This window comes from Labeo rohita, chromosome 10 (genome assembly GCF_022985175.1).
Source record: "Labeo rohita strain BAU-BD-2019 chromosome 10, IGBB_LRoh.1.0, whole genome shotgun sequence".
In the NCBI taxonomy this organism is placed as follows: Eukaryota; Metazoa; Chordata; class Actinopteri; order Cypriniformes; family Cyprinidae; genus Labeo; species Labeo rohita.
Window position 1 is genome coordinate 24,285,171 of NC_066878.1, and position 19,933 is coordinate 24,305,103.

Below are 19,933 nucleotides of genomic sequence, written 5' to 3' on the forward strand. Positions count from 1 at the left end.
ACATTTTAAATCAAGTAACTTGTAATCTGTAACCTATTACATTTCCAAAGTAACCTTCCCAACACTGTGAATATCATGTTTGATGTGATCGGGGCGGTCCCGATTTGTGTGCGAGCAGATCGGGAGGTGCAAGATTCGATCTGTGAACGTCTCGCATTACCAGATAATCCGTGCCGAACATCGGGACCGATCGAGGTGCTCGACACGATTTTTGCTCCGATTCTCAGGAGGGCAAAATCCGGCCAAAATCGGGCTAAAATCCTGTAGTGTGAGGCCGGCTTAAATCTCACGTGAGTGCATGATGTGAGCCCCGCCCACCACCATTAGCCCCTGACGTTTTCAAATCCTAGAAACGCCCTCGATCACAAGCTAACAATCCTGGATGTGTGTCAGTATAACGGATCTGTGCCTTTATTGCATTAATACAATTTGATTGCGTAATCCAGGTTACATGTAATCGGTTATTACTATATATATTATTCTTCAACTAAACCACCATCGTCACTATCACAGGCGGAACTATCGGCAGTTACTGCTCGCTCGACGTCGGGACGAATTCGAGGTTGCGCTCCGTAGATACATGGAAACGGATTCGAGGTGAGACTTGATGATGTTTGTGTTCAGCTTTGTGTTTATTAATTTTTACTGCTGTGTTTTCAACAGCTTTGAAGAAACTGATGTATGTGTACCAGTTTTGGACCAACTAAAGACTGTTCAAGCGAGCGCGTCTTGACTCGAGTCCACAGTATAAATATAAACACTGCGTTTCTGTACATGAACAGCTGCAGTACGAGAGATTCACCTGTGCTGATTCTGTGTGTTGTTGCTCAGGTGTGGTGTTGTTCTGCAGGATGTCTTCAGTGATTTCTCACGGGTTTCAGAGCAGTAAACAGGACTTTAGTTTCGGGCCCTGGACTGTGACCGCGGCCAAGACTCACATCATGAAATCTAAAGACATCGAGAGGTAAAAACCGCTGCAGCTTCGGATTTCAAACTAATTCATGTACTACACTTGAGTCGGACGGTACTTTAGGGGATTCTGTGGTGATGAATTATATTTCTGAATTACAATGCATTTCTTACCTGTTCGCCACTTTTTGAGAATAGATCTACAAATACAATATCCAATAAATCATGAGTGCTCTGGAGTGAAGACGCTTGGCAGATTATTCCTGAAGTCAAAAAAAAAAAAAAAAAAAAAAGTATAAAGGGTACAGGATTTGTTTTGTTTGGGTGCAAATGTTTCCTCATGTCAGTGATTTACAGTACCAGTCTGAAGTTTGTGAACAGTCAAATTTGTTTTTAAAGAAGTCGCTTCTGCTCACCAAGCCTGCGTTTATTTGATCAAAAATACAGCAAAAAGTTTGAAACATTTTTAATGTTTAACGACTGTTTTCGGTTTGAATATATTTTAAAATGTAATTTATTCCTGTGATTTCAAAGCTCAATTTATTACATCATTACTCCAGTCTCACGATCCTTCAGAAATCATTCTAATATTCTGATTTGCTGCTTAAAAAGCATTTTTTTTATTATTATTATTATTATTATTATTATGTTGAAAACAACTGATGTTTTTCAGGTCTCTTTGATGAATCGAAAGTTCAGAAGAACAGCATTTATCTGAAATGGAAACCTTTAAAAATATTATAAATGCCTTTATCATCACTTTGTGATCAATTTAAAGCATCCTTGCTAAATAGAAGTACATCATTATCACCCAAAAACTGACTCTAAGCTTTGGAATGGTATAGAGTATAATGTTACAAAAGCTTTTTGTTTCAGATAAATGCTGATCTTTGGATCTTTCTAATCAAAGAATCCTGAAAAAAAGGAATAGCAAACAGTTATTTGAAACAGTAAACATATTTCACAATTTTACGACAAAACCTTTATGACTGAAGTTTCCAGTCTGATTCTGTCGCAGGTTAGCAGAGACCATGAACATGCCGGCTCTGCCAGAGATGCTGTTCGGCGACAACGTGCTGCGCATTCAGCACGCCGACGGATTCGGTATCGAATTCAACGCCATCGACGCTCTTAAACGTGTCAACAACTTGCAAGACTCCGTGAAAGTGGCTTGTGCACAGGAGTGGCAGGAAAGCAGGTAAATGCGCTTGAAACGCCGTGTTATTCGCTGTGACCTGGTGAGATGCTTTGATTGGTGTCTGCGCAGGGCCGAGTCGGAGGCTTCCAAAGAGGTGGTGAAACGCTACGACTGGACCTACACCACAGATTACAGGGGCACTTTGCTCGGGGAGCACACGCAGATGAAGGTATTGTGCGCTTTAACACTTACGCCAGCCGAGCGCTGATCTCTCGGACTGACCGACAGCGCTTGTGAACAGGTGACGCCCACCGCCGAGCGCATCGACATGGAGAAGCTGAGAGCGCGAGAACAGATCAAGTTCTTCGAGGACGTGCTGCTGTTCGAGGACGAGCTGCACGATCACGGCGTGTCTATGATCAATGTGAAAATCGTGAGTTTCATCTGATTCGTCTTCTCGATTTGCGCCGTCGCGGGCTGCCGTGTGAAATATGATGTTTGCTTCTTTCAGAGAGTGATGCCCACCAGTTTCTTCCTCCTGCTGCGGTTCTTCTTGCGAGTGGACGGCGTGATGATCAGGATAAACGACACACGTCTGTATCACGAGGCAAGTTCGACCTGCTTGCCCGATGGAGAAAACGGCAAATACCGTATGATTTGATCGTATCCTAAACCTCATTGCTCTGCACTACTTTAAACAGGCGGGAAAAAACCACATGCTTCGAGAATTCAGCACTCGTGAAAGTCAAATGTCAGACCTCCAGGTGAGTGAGACGTTCACCTCTGCTGCTCTTCAGTCATTTCTGGCAGAACCGTTTGTATGTGTATGTTTTTTTAGACCGTTTTACTTCATCAGAATGGCATGAAACAATCATGAACATGATTTGAAAAGATAAAATGGTCCTGAAAAAAAAATAGCCACACTTACTGAAAAATTGCCGCTTACCCTAACCCATCTAGTGGAAACGTTTGCTACAAACTCTTTTTTTGAAATATAAAATTTCAAGATATCATTTCAAAATATCAGATTTTGGAGCACAACTGATTTAGATTTATGGCTTTGATTTTCGTCCAGCTTTAGAGTAAAACATCTTTTGTAAAAGATTTTCATATCAAAGTATTTTTCATAACGGTAAACTTTTTTTTTGTTTGTTTTTTTTTTTACTTTTACTTTTTTCCACCTCAGTAATCTGCCTAGTGGATTCTTTGAAAAGAGACTAAACTTAAGTCTCCGCTCCAAAACATTTAGATTTTCAGCAGTTTAAAAAAATGTATTTTTTAGGTCTATTCTCGAAAAAGTTATTACCTCTTTCCCCACCAGCATTTTTGAACCGAGTTGCCAGCCACCGTCAGCATTTTTGATTTTTTTTTTTTTTTTTTTTTTTTTTTTTTTTTTTTTTTTTTGTATGAATGTCTAAACATGCAATACATCAAAATAAAGAACAGACCCTCTATTTTTAAACAAAACAAATCAGTTTTATTCTGGCTTCATTTTTTTTAATCAACACACAAATGTTGGTTGGTTTCATAAAAAAGGTAACAGCTGAGAAAATCACATTTGATCAAATGCTACATCTGCATCATATTCAGTACTATTATCAAAGCAAAGATGCAGTAGATCACTTCCATCACTCCTGAGGTTGACACAGGCTTTTACTACTTCCTGGATTGACATTTCACTCATTAACATTAGGCGGTTTTCATTTCTATGCGGTTTAGTGCTGATGATCACATTATTTTTCATATGCATAGGGGTAGTTGACAAATAGGCAGTAAAAATTTTTTAGACATGAAAGTGCACTAATCTAAACTTAAATTGCTATAATTTATGAACGCCTTGGAATACAGACCTGAGGTTGGTCTGTCTGTACCTATTATTTCAAAATATAAAAGTATCAAAAAATTATAGAAGTATAAATATAAAATAAATATGTACAAAATATTTGTATTAATTTATACTATTATTCTGAATCCAAAATTGCTATAAAATTAAATAAAATAAAGCCTTATGTCCAAATAAATGATGTTCCAATTTTGAAAAAAAAGGGGGTGTTTTACCACAAACAGCCACCGGGTGCCGTTAAAACTCCTTTGAGTAAATGAACTTTTCTGTCAAAAATGTCTAAATATCGGTGTGTTGTTCTTCTACCACGAAATAACCACAAATATGAGGCTCCAGATGTATTTTTTGTTTTGTTTTTAAAACACATTTCGTAATATGACACTTGACGCCGCCCACTAAAAGAGTCAAAGTACCATTTCCATGGTAACGCAAAATGGTTTTCACAGGATGAATTTTGAGGTTTTAAGCTTTCAAATCGTGTTTATGATGAGTTCTAAAATATGTGATCGAGAAGAAAGACGATGAAAAAAACACAGGTGGGCCGGTGACGCTTAAGGGGTTAAGTAAAAATCATTATGGAACTACATTATAGTACATTCATTTCATTGAAAGAAAAGCATGAATAAATGAGTCATGTTTGAGTGTGAGGTGAGCAGCAGCAGGGGTTTGAGGGGTTTGTCTGTGAGCGATTCCTCCTGCGTCACTGAGTGTCTTTTCTTGACTCCGCAGCACGTTCCTCCAGCCGTTTACACAGACCCCAATGAAATCGCCCAGCACCTGCCGCTCAAACTCATCGAGTGCGAGAAACTGGAGTTTCCAGAGAGAGCGACGCACGCAGAATCAACAGAGTGACGCGAGCAGAGCGCACGCTAAAGACTCGAACCCGGAGCCGTGGAGCGTGAGCGTCAAACGTCTCGGCGCGGAGCTGCCGTCTCACAGACACTAATGCTGAACGCTGTACATTTCTCAATGTGATGCTTATTTGATCTGGGTGTCACTGGGGAAGATTTCATTAAAATCCTTCAAATGATTCTGCTGGATTCAGAAATATGTCTAGAGGTGATGAGAATGAACGATTACTGAAACCGCTTCCACTTCAGTTTTTCTCTATCGCTAACACTGTAACTGAATCGGTTGTCACAATTTCACAACCTTCAGTTCTCTAAACAAAGACACATTTGTCACCCTGGACCACAAAACCAGTCATAAGGGTCAATTTTTTGAAATATAGATTTATACATCATCTGAAATCTGAATAAATAAGCTTTCCATTGATGTATGGTTTACTGGGACAATACTTAAGACAATATTTGGTCGAGATGCAACTACTTGTAAATCTGGAATCTGAGGGTGCAAAAAAAACGAAATATTGAGAAAATCACCTTTAAAGTTGTCCAAATGAAATTCTTAATGCATATTACTAATCAAGAAGTTTTTGATATATTTATGGTAGGGAATTTATAAAATATCTTCATGGAACATGATCTTTACTTAATATCCTAATGATTTTTGATTTTTCCTAAAAGAAAAATTTATCGTTTTGACCCATACAGTGTATTGTTGGCTATTGCTACAAATATACCCGTGATACTTCAGACTGGTTTTGTGCTCCAGGGTCACATTTCTCAAAACTGTAAACGCGTTCTGTTACTGTACGTGAATTGGCGGTGTGCTGTGTTGTTGCGTTTCATATTCAGTTCATCGTGTTGAAGTTTCTCAGTGTGTTTCAGGTCTCTTCACGGTAGTGTGAGGGGAAAATGAATTTTTCCTCAAACTCATTTTTTTACGGTATCTCCCAGTTAGAGGTTTTTGTCAGCCGATCTCACTAGTTTTCTCTAGGCAGTGTCAGTCTGTGTATTTGGGTTTTTTTCTTGCGTGTCATCTGAGGTTAAAGTTTGACGATAACAGAAGAGAATATGTTTATTTTAAGATGATGGTGATTGTGCTTATACCATTGAGAAAAGAGTGAATTGTTTTATGAATTGTGTGTTAGCAAGCGAGAAGAACTGTAGTAACTCCAGGGGCCAGTTGTTCAAAAAGTCGAATCTGGATCAGAGTGATCTGGATTTGTTTTGCTATCCAGGATGTGGTAACCCATCTTACTTATGGGTCGGTTTTTCAAAGCAAAACTGGATTACATCACCCTGATCCAGATACACACGTTATCAGATTTTCTAGTCTGGATTGCTAGTGCTCTACGGAGGCTCTGAAGGGACATGGTGATGAAAAAAAAAACGACAAAAAAAAATGACATGGCGGGGAATGCCAATGTTTTGGACTGTAGTTTTGCATTGCATATACACAAATAACTACTTTTGACTAGCCCATCGCTAATTATTGTGCTAACGTAGTAAAAAGTAGAAAAAAAAAAACCCTTTGGTATTTTGATAGCTGTTTTGGGGATTAGGGGATTATTACATGTTAGGAATGTTGTGTTTTTGACCAGTTTTAATACATTTTTATTCCTGAAATTCACCCTTCTGCTGGGATCAGAATAATACTTTTTTTTAATCTGAAGTATCCCTTCTATCAAAAGAATTCTTACTAAAACGCTCTGAACAACACAAACTGAGGATTTAATCCAGATCTAAACCAAGATTGAATTTTGTGATCTAATCCGAATTCAGAATCCTATTATTTTCCTTTTAAACAACTGGCTTGATGATTGTGGTTTGTGTCAATAATCTGGGAACTCTTTTTGAAGGTTTTTACCCGGAGCGCTTTAAATGTGACACAGGGCTCCGTGCACGTGTGTTTGTGTCGGTAAGTCACTGCATGTTTAGCAGAATCGCGACTGTTAAACTAATGCGTTATTTTCTCGCATGTAGTTTATGATGGCGACCATGTGTAGAATCTTAAATTCATTTAATACATGTGTTAATATAGTTGTCTTTACGTTTGTTTGTTGAGAAATTCTCTTGAGAATATGGGGAATACTAAACGTGTTTTTCGAAAAACAGGTTTAAAAAAAAAATCGAAATTTGCCATTATTTATATCCTATATATTTTTGAATCGGTAAGGAAAAACAATTATTTACATTGTCAGGTTTATATTGGCAGTTTTGTCCCGAGATTAAAGTAGTGACAAAATGTCTAATCATCAGTTGCATTTTGTAATTTAGTTTGACAGGGACGATGCGTTTTAAAATGACAATTTAAATGTTTGTACATCCACTTTTCCCCTTCTCTACCACTCCTATTTTCACGTGTTGGCGTTTTTCCCCTATAACTAACGTTAAATGCTCAGTCAAGCCTCGTTTAATTAATTTATTTCATCTTTCTGTATCAGCAACCCTAACTCAAAGAATACATAGCTCAGACTTGAAGTAAATGTTTGCAATACATCCAAAGGTATTAAAATCCACTTCTCAGAATTTAAGCGCAAAAATAGAACAAAGAGTGTTAAAACAAAGGTCAATTAGAAATGAAGATGTGCTCCAATGATGTGGCAGGACGGGCCAGATCTTCTCTTCAAAGATTATCCTTGCCTTCAGCAGGTCTTCCTTCCACAAATCAAGGCCTTAAAATCTCTTAAATCAAAGCAGGTTGTAAATTCAAAAAGTCATGGCATTAAATGTTTCATGCACTGCTAAATAAATATCTTCATCAGTATTTCTGTCTTGTAAATCAGAGCAGAACAGCCCTGTTCCACAGTGTGATCTAAAGGTGCAGTGAAAGTTACTTTCATATTCTAATGTTTGGGATGAAGAACAAATGAAAGCAATAAGCCCCAGGAAGCTGTGGTTTACAGTGAAGGGGTTATAAATTCTCTGTAAACCGCAGCTTATTGCTTTTATAAAACGGTTACTCCATATACGTAGTAAGGTTTCTCAAACTAAAACGGAGCAAAAAAAAAGTGTGATTATATTAATAAAAACATTATTCTTTCACCAAACAATGTAGTTCCTCAGAAACGGTTATGCTTGCCGAGCAGCACGCAGACATAAACAAAGACGTTTGTAGAGTAATTTACAACAGCTTTGAACGTGGCTCAACCAATCAGAATCAAGGAGCGGAACTATCTGTTTTGTAATGATGTTTAGAGCATCTTTTCTTCACAGAAATGCCAAATAAAGGCAGAAGAGCAAAGCAGCGTGATGGACAGGAGGAAGAGGAGGAGGATGTGCCCGTCAAGCAGATGAAGGTGGTGAACGGCTCCGCTCCTCTGTGCTTCGACTCGCCGCGTGATTTCTTCCAGAGTCTGATCAGTCCGGTCGGGCTGGACGAGTTCTTCCAGCACTATTGGGAGCAGAAGCCGTTAGTCCTGCACCGGTCCGATCCGGATCTGGCCTCTTATTACGGCTCTCTGTTCCAGCTGTCAGACGTGAAGCAGCTCTGCGCTCGTGGCCTGCGATACGCCACGGACCTCAACGTCTGCCGCTGTGTGGACGGCAAGAAGAAGGTACTGAATAAAGCAGGGAAAGTGAAGTTCAACCAGCTGAAGAAGGACTTGGAGGAGAGGAGAGCCACCATACAGCTGCACCAGCCACAGAGGTTTAAGGTCAGACGGGCAGAGAGGACGACTGAGCCGCGGCGTTTGTCAGGGAGCTGACGGTGATCTTCATGTGTTCGCAGGATGAGCTGTGGCGCATTCAGGAGCGGTTGGAGTGTTTCTTCGGCTCGCTGGTCGGATCCAACATCTACATCACTCCTCAGGCCTCACAGGGCCTCCCGCCGCACTACGATGATGTGGAGGTCTGTGCTCCGCTCGTTCACTAACATTAGTTGACAATCACTAGTTCTGTTAGACAAACACCAGTTCTGTTAGACAAACATTAGTTCTGTTAGACAAACACTAGTTTAGAAACACTAGTTTTGTCAGACAAACACCAGTTCACAAACACTAGTCCTGTCAGACAAACACTAGTTCACAAACACTAGTTCTGTTAGACAAACACTAGTTCTGTTAGACAAACACCAGTTCACAAACACTAGTCCTGTCAGACAAACACCAGTTCACAAACACTAGTCCTGTCAGACAAACACTAGTTCACAAACACTAGTTCTGTTAGACAAACACTAGTTTAGAAACACTAGTTCTGTCAGACAAACACCAGTTCACAAACACTAGTCCTGTCAGACAAACACTAGTTCACAAACACTAGTTCTGTTAGACAAACACCAGTTCTGTTAGACAAACACTAGTTCTGTTAGACAAACACCAGTTCACAAACACTAGTCCTTCAGACAAACACTAGTTCACAAACATTAGTTCTGTTAGACAAACACTAGTTCAGAAACACTAGTTCTGTCAGACAAACACCAGTTCACAAACACTAGTCCTGTCAGACAAACACTAGTTCACAAACACTAGTTCTGTTAGACAAACACTAGTTCTGTTAGACAAACACCAGTTCTGTTAGACAAACACTAGTTCTGTTAGACAAACACCAGTTCACAAACACTAGTCCTGTCAGACAAACACCAGTTCACAAACACTAGTCCTGTCAGACAAACACTAGTTCACAAACATTAGTTCTGTTAGACAAACACTAGTTTAGAAACACTAGTTCTGTCAGACAAACACCAGTTCACAAACACTAGTCCTGTCAGACAAACACTAGTTCACAAACACTAGTTCTGTTAGACAAACACTAGTTCTGTTAGACAAACACTAGTTCTGTTAGACAAACACCAGTTCACAAACACTAGTCCTGTCAGACAAACACTAGTTCACAAACACTAGTTCACAAACACTAGTTCTGTCAGACAAACACCAGTTCACAAACACTAGTCCTGTCAGACAAACACTAGTTCACAAACACTAGTTCTGTTAGACAAACACCAGTTCTGTTAGACAAACACTAGTTCTGTTAGACAAACACCAGTTCTGTTAGACAAACATTAGTTCTGTTAGACAAACACTAGTTCACAAACACTAGTTCTGTTAGACAAACACCAGTTCTGTTAGACAAACATTAGTTCTGTTAGACAAACACTAGTTCACAAACACTAGTTCTGTTAGACAAACACCAGTTCTGTTAGACAAACACCAGTTCACAAACACTAGTCCTGTCAGACAAACACTAGTTCACAAACACTAGTTCTGTTAGACAAACACTAGTTCACAAACACTAGTCCTGTCAGACAAAAACAGACAAACAGTTCTGTCAGACAAACACTAGTTCTGTTAGACAAACACTAGTTCTGTTAGAAACAAACACTAGTTCTGTTAGACAAACACTAGTTCACAAACACTAGTCCTGTCAGACAAACATTAGTTCTGTTAGACAAACACTAGTTCTGTTAGACAAACACTAGTTCTGTTAGACAAACACTAGTTCTGTCAGACTAACACTAGTTTTGTCAGACAAACACTAGTTCACTAACACTAGTCCTGTCAGACAAACACCAGTCAGACAAACACTAGTCACAAACCTGTCAGACAAACACTAGTTCACAAACATTAGTTCTGTTAGACAAACACTAGTTCACAAACACTAGTTCTGTCAGACAAACACTAGTTCACAAACACTAGTCCTGTCAGACAAACACTAGTTCACAAACACTAGTTCTGTCAGACAAACACTAGTTCACAAACACTAGTTCTGTCAAACAAACACTAGTTCTGTTAGACAAACACTAGTTCACTAACACTAGTTCTGTTAGACAAACACTAGTTCTGTTAGACAAACACTAGTTCTGTCAGACAAACACTAGTTCTGTCAGACAAACACTAGTTCACTAACACTAGTCCTGTCAGACAAACACTAGTTCACTAACACTAGTCCTGTCAGACAAACACTAGTTCTGTTAGACTAACACTAGTTCTGTCAGACAAACACTAGTTCACTAACACTAGTTCTGTCAAACAAACACTAGTTCTATTAGACAAACACTAGTTCACAAACACTAGTTCTGTCAGACAAACACTAGTTCACAAACACTAGTTAGTTCACAAACACTAGTTCTGTTAGACAAACAACAAACACTAGTTCTGTTAGACAAACACTAGTTCTAGTCCTGTCAGACAAACACTAGTTCTGTCAGACAAACACACAAACACTAGTTCTGTCAGACAAAAACATTAGTTCTGTCAGACAAACACTAGACAAACACTAGTTCTGTTAGACAAACACTAGTTTAGACAGTTAACACTAGTTCAGACAAAACAGTTAACACTTCCTGTCAGACAAACATTAGTTCTGTTAGACAAACACTAGTCCTGTCAGACAAACACTAGTTCACTAACACTAGTTCTGTCAAACAAACACTAGTTCTGTTAGACAAACACTAGTTCACTAACACTAGTCCTGTCAGACAAACACTAGTTCTGTCAAACAACACTAGTTCTGTTAGACAAACACTAGTTCTGTTAGACAAACACTAGTTCTGTCAGACAAACACTAGTTCTGTTAGACAAACACTAGTTCTGTCAGACAAACACTAGTTCTGTCAGACAAACACTAGTTCACTAACACTAGTTCTGTCAAACAAACACTATTTATGTCAGACAAACACTAGTTCTGTTAGACAAACACTAGTTCTGTTAGACAAACACTAGTTCACTAACACTAGTTCTGTCAAACAAACACTAGTCCTGTCAGACAAACACTAGTTCACAAACACTAGTTCTGTTAGACAAACACTAGTTCTGTCAGACAAACACTAGTTCTGTCAGACAAACACTAGTTCACAAACACTGGTTCACTAACACTAGTTCTGTCAGACAAACACTAGTTCACTAACACTAGTTCACAAACACTAGTCATGTCAGACAAACACTAGACAAATCTATTTTCCCCAGACCCCAATTCTGTCGGTTAACCTCAAAAGTGTTTTGACTGAATCTAACAAGTGCTGATATTCCAATGAAATGACAGAAGTGTTGAGATGAGATTTTGTGCCGTCTCTGGTCTAGAGAAAACATTAATGTCTGGGTCACGTGACCCTGTCTGACCCTCCAGTGCACCAACTGACCTTTGTGTGTTTTGCTGGTGTCTGTTTAGGTGCTGATCCTTCAGCTGGAGGGACAGAAACACTGGAGGCTTTATCAGCCCACCGTCCCTCTGGCCCGCGAGTACAGCCTGGAGCCCGAGGACCGCATTGGTCCCCCGACACACGACTTCATCCTGCAGGTTTGTGACTGAAAAAGAGACGAGATGTGAAGACGGGTGAATGTCTCTTGTGTTTTAATACATGAATCTGCTGCTGTTCTTCTAGCCTGGAGACCTGCTGTATTTCCCCAGAGGAACCATCCATCAGGCGGACACACCGGCCGGCGTGGAGCGATCCACTCACCTCACGCTCAGCACCTACCAAAATACGTACGTGTCTGCGCTCGGGTTACGTGTGACACACAGACGCGCAGACTCTGTGAAAGCGTTCGATTAACCCTTGTGTTCTGTTAGTATGATCTTCATGGTGCGAGTCAAATTCGCCCTCATTATATTCAGTACAACTCAGCATAAGTCACATTATGAGAAATGGTTTCTCTGGGTCTTAACAAGTTTTAATGCACCTGTCCAGAAATTAAAGCCTTAAATCAGAGCAAAGCTCATGGCATTAAATGTTACACGCACTGCACAAAAAAAAAATCTCTTCCTCAGTATTTTTGACTTGTTTCCCAGTACAAATATCTAAACATCCTTAAATCAAGACACATAACCTTGAGATGCAACATGAAGCTGTGAAGTCTTGTTTTCTGAGAAACTGAACAAAACCAGTTTATGAGTTTACAATTTAAACAAGAACAAATATCTGTCAGTGGGATCAGAAAATAACCTCGACGTGGGTCAAACTGACAGTGGGGTTCAGATGTGAACTGCTTGTGTTTCAGGTCGTGGGGCGACTTCATGCTGGACGTGATTCCCGGCTGCGTGTTCGACTGCATGAGCCGAGACCGTGAGATGCGATCCGGACTGCCTCGTAACCTCCTAACGGTGAGCACAGCAATTTACCATCAGCACACTAACACAGACTGTACACGGACTAACAGCATGTGTATGCGTGTTTTCTCATATATCAGGCTCCCGGTTTCGGTCCCAATGTTACTAAGCGGGTGTGTGAGTTTCTGCGCCGCCTGGCCGATGGTCTTGAGCAGGACGATCACGAGTTGCGCTCCACTGCTATGAAACGAGACTTCATCTCCCACAGACTGCCACCGTACCTGCTGGACCAGGCCGAACTCGAACCCGGTGAGCCTCACGGGCCTGTTGTAGCCTGTTTGACGTACTGCCGATGTCTGTCACCAATGATTGGCTTTCTCTTCCAGCTGGGAAACTGCCGTCGCTAGAGGACACGGTGTGTATCCGGTTCAAAGAGCATCTTCTTCTAACGGTGGAGCCCAGTCAAGACAACACTGTAAGAGACCTACACACCTTTGTATATATATATATATATATATATATATATATATGTATGTATGTATGTATGTATGTATGTATGTATGTGTGTGTGTGTGTGTGTGTAACTCTGGTCCACAAAACCAGTCTTTAAGTATTTAAGTATTACACGGGTATATTTGTAGCAATAGCCAACGATACATTGTTTGGGTAAAAATTATTGATTTTTCTTTTATACCAAAAATCATTAGGATATTAAGTAAAGATCCGGTTCCATGAAGATATTTTGTAAATTTTCTAACGTACATATATCAAACTTAATTTTTTAATTAGTATATGCATTGCTAAGTGTCTTACATTGTTTGTGTCTTAAAAAATGTGTGTGTGTGTATGTATGTATGTGTGTGTGTGTGTATATATATATATATATATATATATATATACACGTACATACATATACAGGTGCTGGTCATATAATTAGAATATCTTCAAAAAGTTGATTTATTTCACTAATTCCATTCAAGAAGTGAAACTTGTATAATGTATACATTCATTCCACACAGACTGATATATTTCAAGTGTTTATTTCTTTTAATTTTGTTGATTATAACTGACAACTAATGAAAACCCCAAATTCAGTATCTCAGAAAATTAGAATATTACTTAAGACCAATACAAAGAAAGGATTTTTAGAAATCTTGGCCAACTGAAAAGTATGAACATGAAAAGTATGAGCATGTACAGCATTCTATAGTTAGTCGGGGCTCCTTTTGCCTGAATTACTGCAGCAATGCGGCGCGGCATGGAGTCGATCCGTCTGTGGCACTGCTCAGGTGTTATGAGAGCCCAGGTTGCTCTGATAGTGGCCTTCAGCTCTTCTGCATTGTTGGGTCTGGCATATCGCATCTTCCTCTTCACAATACCCCATAGATTTTCTATGGGGTTCAGGTCAGGCGAGTTTGCTGGCCAATTAGGAACAGGGATACCATGGTCCTTAAACCAGGTACTGGTAGCTTTGGCACTGTGTGCAGGTGCCGAGTCCTGTTGGAAAATGAAATCTGCATCTCCATAAAGTTGGTCAGCAGCAGGAAGCATGAAGTGCTCTAAAACGTCCTGGTATACAGCTGCGTTGACCTTGGACCTCAGAAAACACAGTGGACCAACACCAGCAGATGACATGGCACCCCAAACCATCACCGACTGTGGAAACTTTACACTGGACCTCAAGCAATGTGGATTCTGTGCCTCTCCTCTCTTCCTCCAGACTCCGGGACCCTGATTTCCAAAGGAGATGCAAAATTTACTTTCATCAGAGAACATAACTTTGGACCACTCAGCAGCAGTCCAGTCCTTTTAGCGGTTTTTAATCCAGGCGAGACGCTTCTGACGCTGTCTGTTGTTCAAGAGTGGCTTGACACAAGGAATGTGACAGCTAAAACCCATGTCTTGCAGACGTCTGTGTGTAGTGGTTCTTGAAGCACTGACTCCAGCTGCAGTCCACTCTTTGTGAATCTCCCCCACATTTTTGAATGGGTTTTGTTTCACAATTCTCTCCAGGGTGCGGTTATCCCTATTGCTTGTACATTTTTTTTTCTACCACATCTTTTCCTTCCCTTCGCCTCTCTATTAATGTGCTTGGACACAGAGCTCTGTGAACATCCAGCCTCTTTTGCAATGACCTTTTGTGTCATTGTGCAAGGTGTCAGTGGTCGTCTTTTGGACAACTGTCAAATCAGCAGTCTTCCCCATGATTGTGTCGCCTACAGAACTAGACTGAGAGACCATTTAAAGGCCTTTGCAGGTGTTTTGAGTTCATTAGCTGATTAGAGTGTGGCACCAGGTGTCTTCAATACTGAACCTTTTCACAATATTGTAATTTTCTGAGATACTGAATTTGGGGTTTTCATTAGTTGTCAGTTATAATCATCAAAATGAAAAGAAATAAATACTTGAAATATATCAGTCTGTGTGGAATGAATGTATACATTATACAGGTTTCACTTCTTGAATGGAATTAGTGAAATAAATCAACTTTTTGAAGATATTCTAATTATATGACCAGCGCCTGTATATGTATGTATGTATGTATGTATGAATGTATGAATATATGTATGTGTGTGTGTGTGTGTGTGTGTATTTGTATATATGTGTATATGTATGTATATGTACATACATACATACACACTCACACACACGCACTGCCGCTCATAAGTTTGGGATCTGTAAGACTCAGTAATGTTTTTAAAGAAGTCTCTTCTGTTCATCAAGACAGAAAAAACATTAATATTGCAAAATGTCATTACAATATAAAATAATGGGTTTTATTTGAATATACGTTCAAATATAATTTATTCCTGTGATGCAAATCTGAATTTTCATCAGCTGTTACTCCAGTCTTAAGTGTCACATGATCCTTCAGAAATCCGTGGTGAATAAAAGTATTAATTTCTTTCAATAAAAGAAACAGTAGAAACAGACAGACACCAAACTTTTGAACAGTAGTGTATATTGTTAGAAAACCTTTCTATTTTATATAAATGCTGTTGTTTTTAACCTTTTATGGATGAAAGAATCCAGAAAAAAAGTATCTCAGGTTCCAAAAAAATATTAAGTAACACAACTTTGTTCAACATTAATAAATCAGCATATTAGAATGATTTCTGAAGGATCATGTGACACTGAAGACTGGAATAATGATTCTGAAAATTCTTTAATTACAGAAATAAATTACATTTTAATGTATATTAATATAGAAAGCATTTACATTGTAATATTTCACAATAATAAATTTTTAAAATTTATTTTTAATCAAATGAATACAGCCTTGATGAGCATAACAAACATTTTTCATAAGAAAAACATAAAAAACCTTACTGATCCCAAACTTTTGAGCGGTTGTGTGTGTGTGTATATATATATATATATATATATATATATTGTATATATTGTATGTGTATATATGTTAATATGTATATGAAGAGGTCTTTCGGTCAAAAATGAGATGATGATAGTGAGTGAATGCTCCTGACACATATTATACGTCCATCAAATACTTTTACTTCAAACTCACTAAATTCCAGCCTCAGTCCAATCAGAAGTACCAGTACTTACATAGAAACCTACACAAAGTAGCCAGAAACAAATGCTCATTTTAAAGAAAAACATCAGATCGATTTAGAGGCTTTTGCATCTGAACTCTTCATATGTATATATATGTATGCATGTATGTGTGTGTGTGTGTGTGTGTGTGTGTGTGTGTATATATATATATATATATATATATATATATATATACATACATATATATATATAATGTATGTATGTGTGTGTATTAAGGTATGTATGTCTATATATATGCCTGTATGAATAGGGTTAGGTTATATATTATGTATGTATGTATGTATATATGTGTGTGTGTGTGTGTGTATATATATATACATACATACATATATACATACATGCATACATACATATACATACCTTTATACGCATACATACGTGTGTGTGTGTATATATATATATATATATATATATATATATATACAAACACAAGTATGTCTATATGTATTTATGTATGTCTATATACACACACACACACACGTACGTATGTATGTGTATATATATCGTGTGTATGTGTATTAAGGTATGTATGTCTATATATATGCCTGTATGAATAGGGTTAGGTTATGTATGTATATGGTTGTGTGTGTGTGTATATATATATATATACATACATACATACATACATACCTTCATACACATACATACACGTGTTTATATATAGACATACCTAAAAAAAACATATGTATGTGTATAAAGGTATTTATGTATGAATGTCTATATATGTGTGTATATGTATGTCTACATACATATATATATATATATACATACATACCTTTACATATATACCTACATACATGTGTGTACATATACATACATGTATATATTTGTGTATATATATATATGTGTGTATGTGTGTATATGACATACACATACATACACACACACACGTGTATAAAGATATATATATAGACATATATATATACATTATACATACCTTTATAAACTTACATGCGTGTATATATATATATATATATACACGTGTATATATGTATACATATATACACGTGTATATATGTATACATGTATTTGAATGTGTATTTATATCAAAATGAAAGTAAAAACAGTTAAATATTTCTACAATATAACATCCGTTAAATGTAGTTTATTTGTGTGTTCAAAGCTGAATTTTCAGCATCATTACTCGTCTTTAGTGTCACATGATCGTTTAGAAATCATTGTTATTTTTAATGTTGGAAACAGTTGTGCTACCCAATATTGTTTTGTGTTTGTAATCTTTTGGGCAGTAGTGTGCATACACACACACACACACACACACACACACACACATACATATATAATATATATATATATATATATATATATATATAATAAATATATATATATATATATATATAGCAGGCTCTAACTGTATTCATCTCTCGTATCAGGACGAGGCCACAGAGCTGGTTGTGTTTGTGTTGCATTCTTTAAAGAACAAGAGAGAAACGCACATGATGGGAACATCTGATGAGGAGGATGAGGAGGATGATGAAGAAGATGTCGTCTCGCAGGTCCGTCAGCCCTCAGACGAACAGTGCTCATTTGTCTTGATTGTCCAGTCGCATTGTTCTCACGCTGAGCTTCTTCGGTTTCAGGGTCTGCGCTTCCCCTCGTCTCATCTGGCTGCTCTGAAACAGCTGCTGAGCGGCGAGCGCATCCCGGCTGTGCAGCTGCAGCTCCTGCAGGATGAAGATAAAGTGGGGTTGCTGCTGGGTCTGTGGAGTGAAGGACTACTGCAGGTCTGCCAAACGCCTTAAAGATTGGCTCATGTGCTGCAGCTCATGTTCATCCTCCTCGTGAATGACGCTGCAGCTCTACAGCATCCGTCTTCATCAGCAGCGGCTATGAACATCTTATTGTGACTAACTGTAGCTAAATAAAACAAGTGTCATTATCCAAGCCCTGTGTGAAATATTGTGTAACAAATTCAAACAAACACGTAATGCATTTTACAATTTACATTTATTGTTGAGGTTCTTTTAAAAATGCTGCTCGTGAACACCGCCGTACACATTACATATGTGCGACTCTGAGCACACGTTAGTGTTCCTGAAGGACTCCAGTGACATGACTAAGTTTAACGCAGACCGTCTGAACGCGTTCATCGGCGTGACGCTACAGCTCGAGCCGACACAAAAGGTATCTGTGACTGTTTGGCGGCAGATTAAAGGACGACTCCAGCGTGACTTCACCTGAACATCTGCAGAACGCACATGAGGTTTCTGCTAGTGCAAATGTGCTTCACGGGATAAAAACAAACACGCAGAGCCTCGTTCCTCTGGTTCCTCCGCTTTCACAGTGCAGTTTAAAACAGGACCAGACCGCCTGTTCCCAGAAAACGGCCTAGGATCAGTTATTGGCTTGTAGTTAAACGATTGGTTCTGATCTCAGTTTGGCTTCAGTCCCTGATACGCTCGCGTGCAATCGTGTCCATATCACAGCACATCGACGTCCCAGGTCTGACTGGCGCTGCCGGCGTGAAGCTCTCTCAGGATCAGATGATCTCGGTCAGCGCCGCATCCACCTGAGAGACACACGAGACATTCAGTTCTGACACACACACACACACACACACACATACTTACAAGACACTTAAAATTCTAGTCTAGTTCTGTGCGATTTGTATCAGCTACAGTAATTCCTTAACTGTTGTTTTTATGATATGTGAGCTGACATTATGTATGAGTACACAAAAAACAAAAACACGCCTTGAGAGTAAAAAAAAGCATTCATTGTGTGATGAAGCCTGTTAGACTGCGGTTTCATTTTCCCTATAATATAAAGTAAGGCAAAAGAGAGCCTCTTTGTTTTGTGTTTATAAGATATGATCACACAAGCTAGAGTGCCGTTTTCCTGAATATTAGCGTGAGCGCGATCGTATGTGTGATATTAATTTTATGGCAGTGGCTATTTGGACCAAGTGTAAATAGCATATTTTCTTAGCAATAGAAGCTATTTACACTAAGTGCAAATAGCTATACATTCTATTCATACTATGCTAAAACAGCAGGATTTTCTGCTATTTATTATACTTACTGCAAATAGAGGCAATTATCTGCACTTCAGTATTGTAATTTATTATAAAACAGCATGCAATAATAACATTAAGTGCAAATTGTTGTAATTCAAATTATTAAATAATGCTGCCTTATTGGGAAAATAACACCTACCCTAGCCCTAAGTGCTACTTTTTCACCTTTTTTGATTATTTCCTTCATTTTTATTAAAAAAAAAAAAATGCCTTTCCTATATGACATTTGAAAAAAAAAAAAAGTTTGCCAAAAGGCGGATTCAAACCCGGGTCGATTGTGTTGAAAAGAGTACAACACGTTACACCACCTGCGCCACTGGAGCTGGTGTTTAATGACTGTATTTTGTTGTGTAGACTAGCCCAATCACACGTTGGTGGGCGGAGCTAGTATAAATAGCCTCTGCCAACAAAGCAGGCTATTTGCACTCAGTTTAAATAGACACTCCATATTTGTCTCATATTTATTTAAGTTCAACAGTTCTGTTATTTCCTGTTTCTGCAGGTTTTATGAATTTTTAAAGATCTTTTTAAGACTAATTTCATTTAAGAAAATGTAAGGAATAGACTGAAAGGAACACAATATATCATTATGTCTCAATGTAAAT

General features: G+C 38.5%; 3 protein-coding genes across 4 annotated transcripts in view; 2 read left to right on the top strand and 1 right to left on the bottom strand.

The window, feature by feature from the left end:
- Positions 1-411: 411 nt before the first annotated feature.
- Positions 412-4,921, top strand: tiprl (TIP41, TOR signaling pathway regulator-like (S. cerevisiae)). 2 transcript variants are annotated; one of them, XM_051120936.1, is made up of 8 exons: positions 412-597; positions 851-964; positions 1,928-2,107; positions 2,177-2,276; positions 2,349-2,480; positions 2,559-2,654; positions 2,749-2,811; positions 4,620-4,921. In XM_051120936.1, the coding sequence occupies exons 1-8, from the start codon at positions 581-583 to the stop codon at positions 4,740-4,742; spliced, it is 825 nt and encodes a 274-aa protein (XP_050976893.1). In that variant the 5' UTR covers positions 412-580; the 3' UTR covers positions 4,743-4,921. The 2 variants fall into 2 exon arrangements, with proteins under 2 accessions (XP_050976893.1, XP_050976894.1); XM_051120937.1 differs by having other exon boundaries at positions 418-597; positions 832-964.
- A 135-nt stretch (positions 4,922-5,056) lies between these two features.
- riox2 (ribosomal oxygenase 2) lies at positions 5,057-18,196 on the top strand. Its single transcript, XM_051120932.1, has 10 exons — positions 5,057-6,653; positions 7,952-8,391; positions 8,466-8,585; positions 11,840-11,968; positions 12,054-12,157; positions 12,670-12,772; positions 12,859-13,027; positions 13,105-13,193; positions 17,686-17,808; positions 17,893-18,196. Exons 2-10 carry the CDS (start codon positions 7,954-7,956, stop codon positions 18,052-18,054), a joined length of 1,437 nt encoding a protein of 478 aa, XP_050976889.1. The 5' UTR covers positions 5,057-6,653; positions 7,952-7,953; the 3' UTR covers positions 18,055-18,196.
- Positions 18,197-18,242: 46 nt separating this feature from the next.
- Positions 18,243-19,933, bottom strand: part of LOC127171950 (beta/gamma crystallin domain-containing protein 3) — a 30,442-nt gene continuing 28,751 nt past the window's right edge. The window contains exon 22 of the mRNA XM_051120926.1: positions 18,243-18,821. Within this exon, the coding sequence (XP_050976883.1) occupies positions 18,733-18,821 (89 nt within the window). The 3' untranslated portion in view covers positions 18,243-18,732. The remainder of the gene's footprint in view (positions 18,822-19,933) is intronic.